The sequence below is a fragment of the Leptodactylus fuscus genome, chromosome 3 (assembly GCF_031893055.1).
Source record: "Leptodactylus fuscus isolate aLepFus1 chromosome 3, aLepFus1.hap2, whole genome shotgun sequence".
NCBI lineage: Eukaryota > Metazoa > Chordata > Amphibia > Anura > Leptodactylidae > Leptodactylus > Leptodactylus fuscus.
The window spans coordinates 22,749,901-22,764,990 of NC_134267.1; the positions used below are offsets into that span (position 1 = coordinate 22,749,901).

Here is a 15,090-nt window from a genome sequence, read left to right on the forward strand (position 1 = left end):
CGGCAGAGTCATCTCATTATCATCACAGGATGGGGTCACCAGAGTCATCTCATCAGTATTGGAGGGAAGAGGTCAGCAGAGTTATATCCTTAACATGCAGGTAATGCCATAGATCAAGGCTTGTAGAGTGGGCCACTTTCTAAAAATTTACTTAAAGATCCTAAAGTATTTGTTGTGTGACAAACATACATATATACATACATACATCACATCATACAGCGGAAGGCCACTAGATTCCCTTCTATGGACTATATAAACAGAACAAGATGGCGGTGGTCACATGATTTCCACATTAAGTGCTTATACAGACGTCAATCCATCCAGGGACTGTCGAGAACACAATCATATACGTCAGTCATGTGATCTTGTACCCTATGGATAACACAACCAAGGCTTGCTGTGTCACATAACCAGTGAGGGGCAATGTATAATGTGACTGATGGACACAAGTCACACAGAAATAGTTTAAGGGATTTTAGCAAAAATTTGTTGAAAGTAGCCCGCCCCTTTAAATCCAGGCATATTATCACCATCATTATGGCTGCCCAGGTCTTCAGGCATCTTAATGGTTAATATCATTATACACAGCTCAGCATTACAAGCCCAGAATGATTTTTCCTTTTCCTTCGGTCATTTCCTCGGCAGCACTAACCAATGTGCATCTGTCAGGCTGTTTTCCCTTCACAGCAGAATTTGCACTTTAAGGTACACTGAGCGCCCTGCGTTTGCATCTTTATCATTTGCATCAAAGCCCTACAGGGATATGTCAGTAAAATGAAGTTGTGTGAAGATCAGGGCAGAGTCTCCGCTTCACAACACATCTCTCTACAGAGGTTCATTCCACAAGGTCGGCTTATCCTTCATACTTTCAAGTTCCCCTCCCCCCCGTTCCCAGCGCTATATGTGGTACTGCTCCATTTACCAAGACAGTATAGCAAAAGCCACCATCTGCCGAGATGCGTAATATACCCTCAAATAGCAAAATGCATCAAACTACATCCAAATAAACTGAAAGGGAGTCACTTTAGAAGACGCCAAGAGCGGCATTTTATGTCAAGAAGGCATCTGATGTCTCAGGGCCTTCTTCTATGATACTAATAGAATTATCCGACTTTGCACGGGTCTATTTCGTTTGTGTGTGTGGTTAGAAACCTAGTGCTATAAAGCCAACCTCTTATAACGTGGCTGGGATGTTATGGAAATCTCGTCTACAACTGTGTGTATGTCAGTGAGGCTAAGAAGGAAGGACCTGCCAGCTTCTGTGAACTAATAAGGGGTTATCTGATGAGTTATTGAAGAAGGCCTTTGATGTGGAAGCCAGAGGAGCCATATTCGCTGTTGTGAATATGTCGCTGGATTGTTATGGGAATTCTGTCTAATACAAAAACTGTCTGAGTTCTTATGGAAATGTGGTCTAAAACCGCTTATGTCAGTGAGGCTACGAAATAAGGATCTGTAAGCTTCTATTGGTTAATATGGGTTATTTAAGGCAGATATGTCCAGTCATTTGGCTAAACATAAAGAATCAACAATATATATATTTGATAGGCACTGTGAATGGCAAATAGGAAAAGTCAACTCAGACTTCTAGTCGTAGGATGGTCGCTTTCCAAACATTCAAATACAATTCACTATAACTATTATATTTCAATAGTTAAAATGAACTCAGCAGAAGTTTGGGCTGGAATATCCAGCTATTCATACAAATACATATCCCGAGCTTTGATGTTTCGATTGAGGCATGGTCAGCACAGTCTTCTCACTACTATGAGAAGCTTTGCTCAGCAGAGTCATTTCACTAATATTAAAGGGATCCTATCATTGGATACCCTTTTTTTCTCCCTAACACGTAAGAATAGCCTTAAGAAAGGCTATTATCTTCTACCTTTAGATGTCTTCTCCACGCCACCGTTCGGTAGAAATCCCGGTTTTCTTCGGTATTCAAATGAGTTCTCTCGCAGCCATGGGGGCAGGCCCCAGCGCTCAAACAGCACTGGGGGCATCCCCCAATGCTGCGAGAGAAATCTCCAGTGAGGCTTCTATCTTCTTCTGGAACGCCCTCTCCTTGTGTCTTCTTCCGTCCTGGGTTTCAATCTTCTAGGCCTCGGGCCTCAGGCAGAGCCGACTGCGCATGTCCGGGCCACAGTAAGCTGGTGTAAGCAGCCATTTTCCTGTGGCCCGGGCATGTGCAGTCGGCTCTGCCCAAGGCCTAGAAGATTTAAACCCAGGACAGAAGAAGACACAAGGAGAGGGCGTTCCAGAAGAATATAGAGGTGTCGCTGGAGATTTTTCTCGCAGCATTGAGGACGCCCCCAGTTCTGTTTGAGCACTGGGGACCGCCTCCACTCCTGCAAGAGAACTCATTTGCACACCGAAGAAAACCAGGATTTCTACTGAACAGCGGCGCGGAGAAGAAATCTAAAGGTAGCAGATAATAGCCTTTCATAAGGCTATTCCTTTGTGTTAGGGAGAAAAAAAGGGTATCCAATGATAGGATCCCTTTAAAGACTAGGTCAGCAGATTCATCTCAGGAACATGGTAAAGCAGGGTCATTAGAATCATTTCATGATTATTAGTAGATGGAGTCAGCAAAGTAATTTTTTGTGATTAGAGGGCAAGGTCAGAAGAGTCATCTCATCATTAGAGGCAAAAATATGCAGAGTCATCTCACTATTGTTAGAGGACTAGGTCAGCAGAGGCATCCCATGATCATTTTACAGTAGGGTCAGCAGAGGCATCTCATGATCATTGTAGAGCAGGGTCATCAGAGGCATCTCATGATCATTGTAGATCAGGGTCAGCAGAGGCATCTCATGATCATTGTAGAGCAGGGTCAGCAGAGGCATCTCATGATCATTGTAGAGCAGGGTCAACAGAGGCATCTCATGATAATTAGAAAGTGGAGTCAGTGGAACCCACAGAGTCAGTTTATTAATTGAAGGTCAACAGAGCCATCTGGATGAAACATTGTATATTCATCCATAGTAGAATATGTAAATTATAGAAGGAGCACTATACAGGGATACATGAGAACATGTCTACCACTGAGGACCCCCTCTGCATAATGCTGTATGAATGAATCCTGCTCTGGTGCAATGGATATGAAGTACATGATGATAAAGATGATGGTTTTCTTTGGAATTGATGACTCATGTTCCCATAATGCACCTCTCTATACTGCTATAACAGTAGTTGGTAAATGCTCTTGTCATATATAATACGTCATGACCAGCAACACCCTAGTGTTTCACTGTATCCATGGTAGACTAAATGTATATGAGCTGCTTGGAACTGTATGTATAGAAATTTCCCCCATACTCTTTAAGTCTCCTTCACAATGACTTCAGACCAAGGTGGCCTTCGGGTCTCCCTTTTTCCGGATCCCAGGAATGGTTCATGACCAGTATTTAAAATTCCTATTTTACCTCGGCTCCTGTCCTGCTGGACCTGTATGTGTGAAACCTCAGTGCACACAATAAATCTATGTATCTATGTGATGAGAAAGCAGTCACCAATTAATTCCTCCTGAAGGTGACCTCCAGACAGAGCCCAGGGCTGCGCTGCCTACCTGCTGCATCTCCAATCTGCAAGAGCCCGTGTGTGAGGAGACGGAACCCAACTTGACATCTAATAAATATTTAAGAGCACATTAAACCTGAGCAGCAAATATAAATATGGAAACCGGAGGAAAACAAAACCATCTGCCGGGAATAAGTGACACCTGCTTAACAATAAGATGTGCACCAAATATAGAAGGCGTAATAAGCCTAATGTAACATGTACATATCAGATTATAGAGCGAGACCCTAGACTGGCCAATATGTCTATCTATTAGGGCAATATTATAGTAGTTATATTCTGGTATATAGGGGGCAGTATTATAGTAGTTATATTCTTGTACATAGGAGTAGTATTATAGGAGTTATATTCTTGTACATAGGAGTAGTATTATAGGAGTTATATTCTTGTACATAGGAGTAGTATTATAGGAGTTATATTCTTGTACATAGGAGTAGTATTATAGTAGTTATATTCTTGTACACAGGAGCAGTATTATAGTAGTTATATTCTTGTACATAGGAGCAGTATTATAGTAGTTATATTCTTGTACATAGGAGCAGTATTATAGTAGTTATATTCTTGTACATAGGAGCAGTATTATAGTAGTTATATTCTTGTACATAGGAGGCAGTATTATAGTAGTTATATTCTTGTACATAGGAGGCAGTATTATAGTAGTTATATTCTTGTACATAGGAGCAGTATTATAGTAGTTATATTCTTGTACATAGGAGTAGTATTATAGTAGTTATATTCTTGTACATAGCAGTAGTATTATAGTAGTTATATTCTTGTACATAGGAGGTAGTAGTATAGTAGTTATATTCTTGTACATAGGAGGTAGTATTATAGTAGTTATATTCTTGTACATAGGAGCAGTATTATAGTAGTTATACTCTTGTACATAGGAGTAGTATTATAGTAGTTATATTCTTGTACATAGGAGCAGTATTATAGTAGTTATATTCTTGTACATAGGAGGTAGTATTATAGTAGTTATATACTTGTGCATAGGGAGCAGTATTATAGTAGTTATATTCTTGTACATAGGAGTAGTATTATAGTAGTTATATTCCTGTACATAGGAGGTAGTATTATAGTAGTTATATTCTTGTACATAGGGGCAGTATTATAGTAGTTATATTCTTGTTCATAGGAGTAGTATTATAGTAGTTATATTCTTGTACATAGGAGTAGTATTATAGTAGTTATATTCTTGTACATAGGAGTAGTATTATAGTAGTTATATTCTTGTACATAGGAGTAGTATTATAGTAGTTATATTCTTGTACATAGGAGTAGTATTATAGTAGTTATATTCTTGTACATAGGAGCAGTATTATAGTAGTTATATTCTTGTACATAGGAGTAGTATTATAGTAGTTATATTCTTGTACATAGGAGTAGTATTATAGTAGTTATATTCTTGTACATAGGAGTAGTATTATAGTAGTTATATTCTTGTACATAGGAGCAGTATTATAGTAGTTATATTCTTGTACATAGGAGTAGTATTATAGTAGTTATATTCTTGTACATAGGAGTAGTATTATAGTAGTTATATTCTTGTACATAGGAGTAGTATTATAGTAGTTATATTCTTGTACATAGGAGCAGTATTATAGTAGTTATATTCTTGTACATAGGAACAGTATTATAGTAGTTATATTCTTGTACATAGGGGGCAGTATTATAGTTATATGTTTGTTTGTTTTTAGTTATATTTTTACATAATATTATTTTTTCTATACAGTGTCTACAGATTTTCTTCCAGTTGAATTTACATTAAAATAATATTAAAACAAAAATTCTTCAGCTTCTTCCAGTGTTGCTTTATGATCCGTATTTTCTGTGATTATTCGGCCACGATCATTGTGTGACTTATTCTTATTTCCTGTGGGATTGTGGGCTGTAAATGTATTAAGAAGACTGTACCTTTAATGCGCCCGTGGACTGGATTAGGGGGATTAATGCTCTGTAAAATGATCTACACTTTTCAATTTTGTGTGTGTTTTTAAGCATGAATCAGAGAATTATTTTTTTTATTGTCTTTTTACTTTCCAGGGGTTTTGGAACGAAGTTAATAGCGTGTGAACGATTTAATTTATTTCAATGTGGAATTGTATACTAATGTAATGTAACTAGAAAAAAATGAGAAAAAATAAAATGACCGTATAATGGGCAAATGGGATCTGAAAAATGTAGGAGAGACAAGATAAAAATATTACGTTGAAGGATTGGCAAATTTGCAAATATATGAGATTACGGCAAAGGCAAGAACCGGGCTCCCACAATGGCCTATACCTAAATTGTGGCATGTCATGGATGTACAGTATATTATATTGTGCACTATATGGCACTATTATGTGTGTTCTATATAGGACTTCTTTGTAGACATTACAATGGCACAATATCTCAATATCCCCCATCAGTGCCTGACAATTAGCATAGATGTGTTTGATAAATTGAATGCATCCAAAAAAAACAGTAAGAAAATGGTGCAACTGCTATTTTTTCCCAATTTGACCCCATTCTAAATTTTTGTCACGGCTTCCCAATACACCATACAGAATAACCTAGGATGCCTTTGTAAAATGCAACTCGTCCAGTAAAAATCGAGCCCTCCTATGGCCTCATCAGTGAAAAATAAAGAAGTTATGGATTTTGGAAGGTGGGGAATAAAATTCAAAAACATAAAGATGAAAATTCTCTTGGCCCTGAAGGGGTTACACCATTATGTATCACGGGAACAGGCCTCTTATCTCCGTGAACTTGACGAATATGAACACCGACGCAATGTGCAAAGTAAAAGTTACTGTTCATCAGAAGTGTTATTTTATCAGCTCCAGGAGACGCGTTGGAGGAGGTTGTCGAGTAGAGTTCAGTGATTAGATGAAAGCGTCTTCTCGAAAGAAACCAAATGAAATAATCACTTCACCTCTGAATAAGACACTGATGAAAATCTCCTCCGTAATTGAGAGACACAGATTACAATCTGCAGTTATTGTGATAAATCCAGAATATCAAATCTAATGTGACAGGAGAGCGTCAGTGATGTAGCGGTGCAGTGATGTTTGTACGTATGGATAGAAGCTCATGGAGGGGCCGCATACAAAAAATCCATAGGGCCACATAACAAAACCTCCTCACTGCCCTAGACCACCAGGGATATTATCACTAACATGTAACATATTCATTCATTCATACATATTAACACCCATAGACCACCAAATGTAATACTATATTAATACGTTAAAGGGATCCTATCACTCAGACACAATTTTTTCTAGGTACCACGTCGGAATAGCCTTAAGAAAGGCTATTCTTCTCCTACACTTCGACGTCTTCTCCACGCTGCTGCTTACAATACTGTGCAAGTGGCCATTTTCTCGTGGTCTGTGGGCATGCGCAGTCTACTCTGCCCTAAGTCCACTGCCATAAGAAGAGGCTGAAGAGGACGCTGCTGATGAAGATGGAGGCGGAGCTGGATAGAGTTCTCTTGCAGCATTGGGGACACCCCCAGTGCTGTTTGAGCTCTGGGGCCTGCCCCCAGTGCTACGAGAGAGCTAATTTGCATACCAAGAAATTGCATACCAGGATTGTAGGCGAACGGCGGCGCAGAGAAGACGATGATAGGTAGAAGAATAGCCTTTCTTAAGGCTATTCCGACGTGGTATCTAGAAAAAATTGTGCCCGAGTGATAGGATCCCTTTAACCACTCTAGACCACCAGTGGTGTTATCACTGACATATAACATGTTACCCTCCATAAACCACCTGATTTTAGGATATATCATGAGATAGATAGATGATAGATAGTTAGATAGATATGAGATAGATAGATAAATAGATAGATGATAGATAGATAGATAGATAGATAGATAGATGATTAGATAGATAGATAGATAGATAGATAGATATGAGATAGATAGATAGATAGATAGATAGATAGATAGATAGATAGATAGGAGATAGATAGATATGAGATAGATAGATAGATAGATAGATAGATGATTAGATAGATAGATAGATAGATAGATAGATAGATATGAGATAGATAGATAGATAGATAGATAGATAGATGATAGATAGATAGATAGATAGATAGATAGATAGATAGATAGATAGATAGATAGATATTCTAACCCTTTGGAGATATAATGGCTATATTTTCATGTTCTCCGTATGGTTTGTCCTTACCAATCTTCTTATTTCTGTTAACAGGAGCTTCAGAGAGACGCCCGCTTTCTGGTTGATGGCGCCAGCTTATTCGACATTATGCAAGGAGAAATAGGTAGGGATATTATATCATTCTGAATATCGACATTAATAAAGATAATCCATTCATGATGTCCCTATTAGTGGCCCCATGTTATAGGTGGGTTGCCTTGGTACGATTATCTATCGCTGGTGCTGAACGCGCAGATCATTACGAGATTTCTCTTTGCTCCGCAGGAGACTGTTGGGTTCTCGCTGTGGTCGGATCTTTAACTTTACATCGAAAATTTCTGGAAAATGTTATTCCCAAAGACCAGGAGTTCACGTACAAGTATGCTGGAATATTTCATTTCAGGGTAAGAGGTGAAGATTGGTGTGGGATATCTTTCTGGCAACATAAGGTTTCCAAGAGTTATCCGAACAGTAATAACACATTGTCAATTGTATCCAGTGTTCTAGTTTTTCCAATGATTTGGCTTTGGCTTGACTTAAACCCCAACCTCTCAACAACCTTTGCATAATGTACATGATAAACCACACTATTTATTGCAAATTTTGAGCAGTTTTCCCCTCTTCAGGCTCTGTTTCTAATGCTCAGTTCTCCCTGAGCTGGTGGGTGTTTACACTGCACACAGAACGTAGAGGAGAATCTTCTCGGTAACACTACATGACTGACTCAAAGGCATCAGTAGGACATTATAGAGAAATTCAAGTCTGTACTGATGTGAGCAAAGCACTTGGGGTGAAACTGAATCTTCCCATTTAGCTGCAGCAGCCTCTGTCTGTGCCTGTGTCTCTCCCCTCTCATTAAAGGGGTTGTCCCATCACAAGGATCCTATCTATACTGCTTGTTAATGTGGATGTAAGACTTTTCCTAAATACACTGCTTCAGCAAAGCTGCTTTGTTTGTCCACTATCTTACTTTATTCAATTCATTGTTGACACAGCCCTTGACTTATCTGCTCAAAAGTCAAGTGATGTAGCTGCCTGCTCTCATGGGGGAGGGAGGTGGGGTTAAGTGCACGAGAGCGAGCCTGTGCATCTAGCTATTCCTGTGTCTGCACCACGTGACCTAGCTTCCTGCTCTCAGATAGAGGAGAGGAGCTGCTTTCATTTCTGAACTCGTCTTCTGTTCTCCCAGTTATCAGGCTAGCTAATACAATTGCGTTCATTATGGCAGAGTCAGGCAGTGTCTGTATGTAACACAGAATGGAGTTGTTCCTGCCTGTACTTCATAGTCCAATATTGTGCACATAGTGTTGTTTGAGGACCTTTGATGACATCACAGGCCCTTCTGCTGCCCCATAGGATCACGCTATGAGGTGGGCAGAGCTACATGTTAATTTGGGGGCAGGTTGCATATGAAACCCCGCCCACCAAATGACGCAAGAAACCAGGAAGAAAGAAGATTTTACAGCAGTGAAGACTGGTGAGTATACGACGTGGGAATACCCCTTTAAGCTATCTTGCTCCTCCCCAGCCATATCTATAGACTTCTATGTAATTTGATCCTTATATCAGTACAGTCTCTTTTTCTCTTAAAGTGTTCCTAAACGTTGTAATTGCATTACACAGACAACCCATTGATGTCAATGGACATTGTGCAATGCTTCATTTTTCCTCTCGTGGTGCTGCAGGGAAATTGAACATATACTGTTAGGATTTTCCACAGATTGCAGATTATTTATGGGTGTCAGAGCACTCGGAAGATGGGGTGCACTTAGGGGGGTAAAGAGTGTCCCTGATGCTAAATAAATCTTCCCCGTACATCACAGAAATTCCATTGCACCCATTGACATAAATGATCTGGTAGAGCATGGTTGCACCGAGTCTTCCACAGCAGGAGCCACTTCTTGCAGTAGCTTTACCTTCAGGCTCATAAAGTATAGCGGATTTTATGTTACTCAGAATTTCAGTATTAATTATGCAGGATCAGTCTACAGCGATAATTGAAGATTAACCCATAACAAGTAGACATTCTCCTATGATAATTCTAAGTCTGAGCTCCTGTGAGGGGGCAGAAGGATCTCCCGCAGGAGGCTGGTAAGGTGCTCGCTCAGTTGGCTCTAGATCATCTTAATCCCGTCTTTGGAGAGTTTTCTTTGTCCTTACACCTGGATTAGGCCGGATAATCCATTCCAAACAATGTGCAAATTGCAAGAGCAGAGCCCAGTGTGCAAACATTTGTATATACCACATGACGGGGCGACATGAGGTTACCGCGCTATGTAAATATAGAACATCGCCGGTATAAGCAGAACCCAAAAACGTCTCCCAAATAAGATGAAGAAAAGGACAATGGAAAGAGTAGAGGAGACCCTCTATAACAATGACCGTATGTGGTCTCTGCCATACAATGATGTGTACAGCAGGGGCACTATATGGCGGTATGAGTAATTTAAAGGGATTATATCATAAACAAAAGTTTTCTCCTGTATTCTAAAGGGTAGGTGATAAGTATGTGATTGGTACTAGTCTGACCAATGGGACCTCCACTGATCATAAGAATTGGGGAAAAATGGTGGAATACAATACTTAGCGATCTGCAACAGTCTCATAGACTTTTATTGGGCTGCGACGTGCATGTGTTATCTATAGTCTTATCAGTCCAGGGACATGGGGCTGCTGAGGGGTGGAGGGAGCATTCACTAATGTAAGAAAAGTAACAACCATCACGTCCACATTATTGACATGTTGTACAAATCTTGTGTTTTTCATTCTCAGTTCTGGCAGTACGGAGAATGGGTGGATGTGGTTGTCGACGATCGGCTGCCGATGCTCCATGGAAACTACTTATCAGTACAACCGCGTGTCAGCAATGAGTTTTGGCCGTCTCTATTAGAGAAAGCGTATGCTAAGTATGTCTGACTATTATATGTATTTCTATTATTACGCTTCATTACTCCAGGATAGAATCCCCTTACAGAATAAATCGACAAAAAATACTTGATTTATATTGTACTGATCCTGAGTTATAAACTGTATTATACTCCAGAGCTGCGCTCACTATTCTGCTGGTACAGTCACTGTGTACATACATTACATTACTTATCCTGTACTGATGCTGAGTTACATCCTGTATTATACTCCAGAGCTGCGCTCACTATTCTGCTGGTACAATCACTGTGTACATACATTACATTACTTATCCTGTACTGATCCTGAGTTACATCCTGTATTATACTCCAGAGCTGCGCTCACTATTCTGCTGGTGCAGTCATTGTGTACATACATTACATTACTTATCCTGTACTGATCCTGAGTTACATCCTGTATTATACTCCAGAGCTGCACTCACTATTCTGCTGGTACAGTCACTGTGTACATACATTACATTACTTATCCTGTACTGATCCTGAGTTATATCCTGTATTATACTCCAGAGCTGCGCTCACTATTCTGCTGGTGCAGTCACTGTGTACATACATTACATTACTTATCCTGTACTGATCCTGAGTTACATCCTGTATTATACTCCAGAGCTGCGCTCACTATTCTGCTGGTACAGTCACTGTGTACATACATGACATTACTAATCCTGTACTGATCCTGAGATACATCCTGTATTATACTCCAGAGCTGCACTCACTATTCTGCTGGTGCAGTCACTGTGTACATACATTACATTACTTATCCTGTATTATACTCCAGAGTTGCGCTCACTATTCTGCTGGTGCAGTCACTGTGTACATATATTACATTACTTATCCTGTACTGATCCTGAGTTACATCCTGTATTATACTCCAGAGCTGCGCTCACTATTCTGCTGGTACAGTCACTGTGTACATACATTACATTACTTATCCTGTACTGATCCTGAGTTACATCCTGTATTATACTCCAGAGCAGCGCTCACTATTCTGCTGGTGCAGTCACTGTGTACATACATTACATTACTTATCGTGTAGTATACTTCAGAGCTGCGCTCACTATTCTGCTGGTACAGTCACTGTGCACATACATTACATTACTTATCCTGTACTGATCCTGAATTATATCCTGCATTATACTTCAGAGCTGTGCTCACTATTCTGCTCGTGCAGTCACTGTGTACATACATTACATTACTTATCCTGTACTGATCCTGAGTTACATCCTGTATTATACTCCAGAGCTGCGCTCACTATTCTGCTCGTGCAGTCACTGTGTACATACATTACATTACTTACCCTGTACTGATCCTGAGTTACATCCTGTATTATACTCCAGAGCTGCACTCACTATTCTGCTAGTACAGTCACTGTGTACATACATTACATTACTTATCCTGTACTGATCCTGAGTTACATCCTGTATTATACTCCAAAGCTGCGCTCACTATTCTGCTGGTACAGTCACTGTGTACATACATGACATTACTAATCCTGTAATGATCCTGAGATACATCCTGTATTATACTCCAGATCTGCACTCACTATTCTGCTGGTGCAGTCACTGTGTACATACATTACATTACTTATCCTGTATTATACTCCAGAGCTGCGCTCACTATTCTGCTGGTACAGTCACTGTGTACATACATTACATTACTTATCCTGTACTGATCCTGAGTTATATATCCTGTATTATACTCCAGAGCTGCGCTCACTATTCTGCTGGTGCAGTCACTGTGTACATACATTACATTACTTATCCTGTACTGATCCCGAGTTATATCCTGTATTATACTCCAGAGCTGCACTCACTATTCTGCTGGTGCAGTCACTGTGTACATACATTACATTACTTATCCTGTACTGATCCTGAGTTACATCCTGTATTATACTCCAGAGCTGCACTCACTATTCTGCTGGTACAGTCACTGTGTACATACATTACATTACTTATCCTGTACTGATCCTGAGTTACATCCTGTATTATACTCCAGAGCTGCACTCACTATTCTGCTGGTACAGTCACTGTGTACATACATTACATTACTTATCCTGTACTGATCCTGAGTTACATCCTGTATTATACTCCAGAGCTGCACTCACTATTCTGCTGGTACAGTCACTGTGTACATACATGACATTACTAATCCTGTAATGATCCTGAGATACATCCTGTATTATACTCCAGAGCTGCACTCACTATTCTGCTGGTGCAGTCACTATGTACATACATTACATTACTTATCCTGTATTATACTCCAGAGTTGCGCTCACTATTCTGCTGGTGCAGTCACTGTGTACATACATTACATTACTTATCCTGTACTGATCCTGAGTTACATCCTGTATTATACTCCAGAGCTGCACTCACTATTCTGCTGGTACAGTCAATGTGTACATACATTACATTACTTATCCTGTACTGATCCTGAGTTACATCCTGTATTATACTCCAGAGCTGCGCTCACTATTCTGCTGGTGCAGTCACTGTGTACATACATTACATTACTTATCCTGTACTGATCCTGAGTTACATCCTGTATTATACTCCAGAGCTGCGATCACTATTCTGATCCTGATACATTACACATGTGCTGACAGTTCTGGATACAGTCACTTCTACGTTATATCCTCTGAATTGTCACTTTCATCCTTTTAGACTTCGAGGGTCGTACCAGAACCTGCACTGGGGCTTTATCTCAGAGGCATTGGTGGATTTTACAGGAGGGGTGCAAATGGATTTTAACTTATCCAAACCCCCATCAGACCTGCAAGACATTGTCTTAGCTGCTGCACGATCGAAATCTCTGATGGGGTGTACAACGCCAGGAGATGTAAGTATACAGTCCAATGTGCTCTTATGATGGGGCAGTAGTTCTGTACTATGACTCTGTTCCTACCTGTGACTACTCTCCCCAATCTCCTGAGGAGTAGTACATCATCTTTTGTTTGACCTCCTTGTTTACCTATCAGTAGTGCCAGCCTCTATCCAAGCGCCAACACCAGTCACTGAGTCCACCTATACCCTCACTAATCCGGTCACCGGGCAGGAACTTGGCACCATGAGCAGAGTCAGACAAATTCAGGCAGGACTAGCGAGGGTTGTATCAACGCCTGCAGTGTGTATATAGGTCTCATCACAGACGCCCCATAATCTGCAGATCTGATCCCCGAGATTGCCGGCAAACAGCTGACTTTGCCAGGTAAATATACTGCCAGTTGCTCAATGGTCATGGAGGATGGGGCAACAGCTTTAAGGATTCCTTATATACATATCTATATGGAGTATATATCCAACTGGATGGTGCAACTTCATCCATAGTTCCCAACCATTCCTCACCGATTTGGTTAGGGTTAAGGTACACAGCTGGTGCCAGGACTTAGATGGGGCAATGCAGTGGCGTACTTAGGAATGGTGGGACCCCTTTAGCCAACTTTTGACATGGGCCCCAGAGTATCAGAGACTCAGGGGAGGATAGAAACATAGAAAACACTGTTACTTACCTCTCCTGGGCTCTGGCGCACTCCCTGTTGATGTCGGCCATCTTCAATGATGGAAAAGACATCACTCCAGCAAGCTTCAGGCCTACTTTGTGACATCACAGATATCACATGGGCCGGGGCTTGCGTCCTTATGCGTCGCGACGCAACCCCCGACCCATGCATTGTCTGTGACGTCACCAAGTAGGTCTGAAGATTGCCGGAGCCAGGAGAGGTAAGTAACAGTGGTTTTTATGTTCCCTCACCTCTCCTAGCCCTCCGATCATTATACTCAGGGGTCTTTTCAGACCCCCGGGTATAATGATAGCAGTGTTTGTGGGGTTTATGAGTCTGCAGCCTCACTTACCAATTCCGGCTCCTGCTCACAGCCTCCGCAGAAGGGGAAGCTCTGGCAGTTGTGAGCAGGAGCCAGGATCGGTAAGTAAATACAGCCCGTTACATGCTGGAGGTACTCCAACAGGTAATGGGCCCTATTAAAAAAATGTCTGCAGCGGTAGCGGCTGCCGCCGGGCCCCCTAATTTCCCGGGCCCTGTGGCAGCCGCTACCACTGCTACCCTGGTAGTTACGCCCCTGATGGCAACTGACTGGCTGTACGGACAGTGTATGAGCCAGTTGGTAGTAAGACTTATTGGGGCTACCATGGCACAGGATCGGATTGTAGTGCGGTATACACCATGTTACAATTTCAGATAAATACAAGTATATATCATTAATGATGTCATGTATGTCTATTCCATATATCATGTAACATATGTTTCTATTACAGTTACATACTGGGAACATTGAGCTACAGAACGGCCTCGTACAGGGCCACGCCTACACCGTGACGGACGGTACTCAGGTAACACATACGGTCTGCACAATCTGACATTACTGAAACACTGGGAAATGATATCCTGACCCCTGAGAATACCAAACATTGTAATATTAATCATA

The 15,090-nt window shown here is 40.9% G+C and overlaps 2 protein-coding genes across 2 annotated transcripts in view; both read left to right on the top strand.

The window, feature by feature from the left end:
* The window catches only part of LOC142196879 (calpain-13-like), a 347,930-nt gene that overhangs the window by 164,417 nt on the left and 168,423 nt on the right, over window positions 1-15,090 (top strand). The window lies entirely within an intron of this gene.
* Window positions 1-15,090, top strand: part of LOC142197154 (calpain-13-like) — a 71,439-nt gene that overhangs the window by 17,540 nt on the left and 38,809 nt on the right. Inside the window, exons 3-7 of the mRNA XM_075267254.1 lie at window positions 7,785-7,854; window positions 8,016-8,134; window positions 10,503-10,636; window positions 13,312-13,486; window positions 14,921-14,995. Coding sequence (XP_075123355.1) covers window positions 7,785-7,854; window positions 8,016-8,134; window positions 10,503-10,636; window positions 13,312-13,486; window positions 14,921-14,995 — 573 coding nt within the window. The remainder of the gene's footprint in view (window positions 1-7,784; window positions 7,855-8,015; window positions 8,135-10,502; window positions 10,637-13,311; window positions 13,487-14,920; window positions 14,996-15,090) is intronic.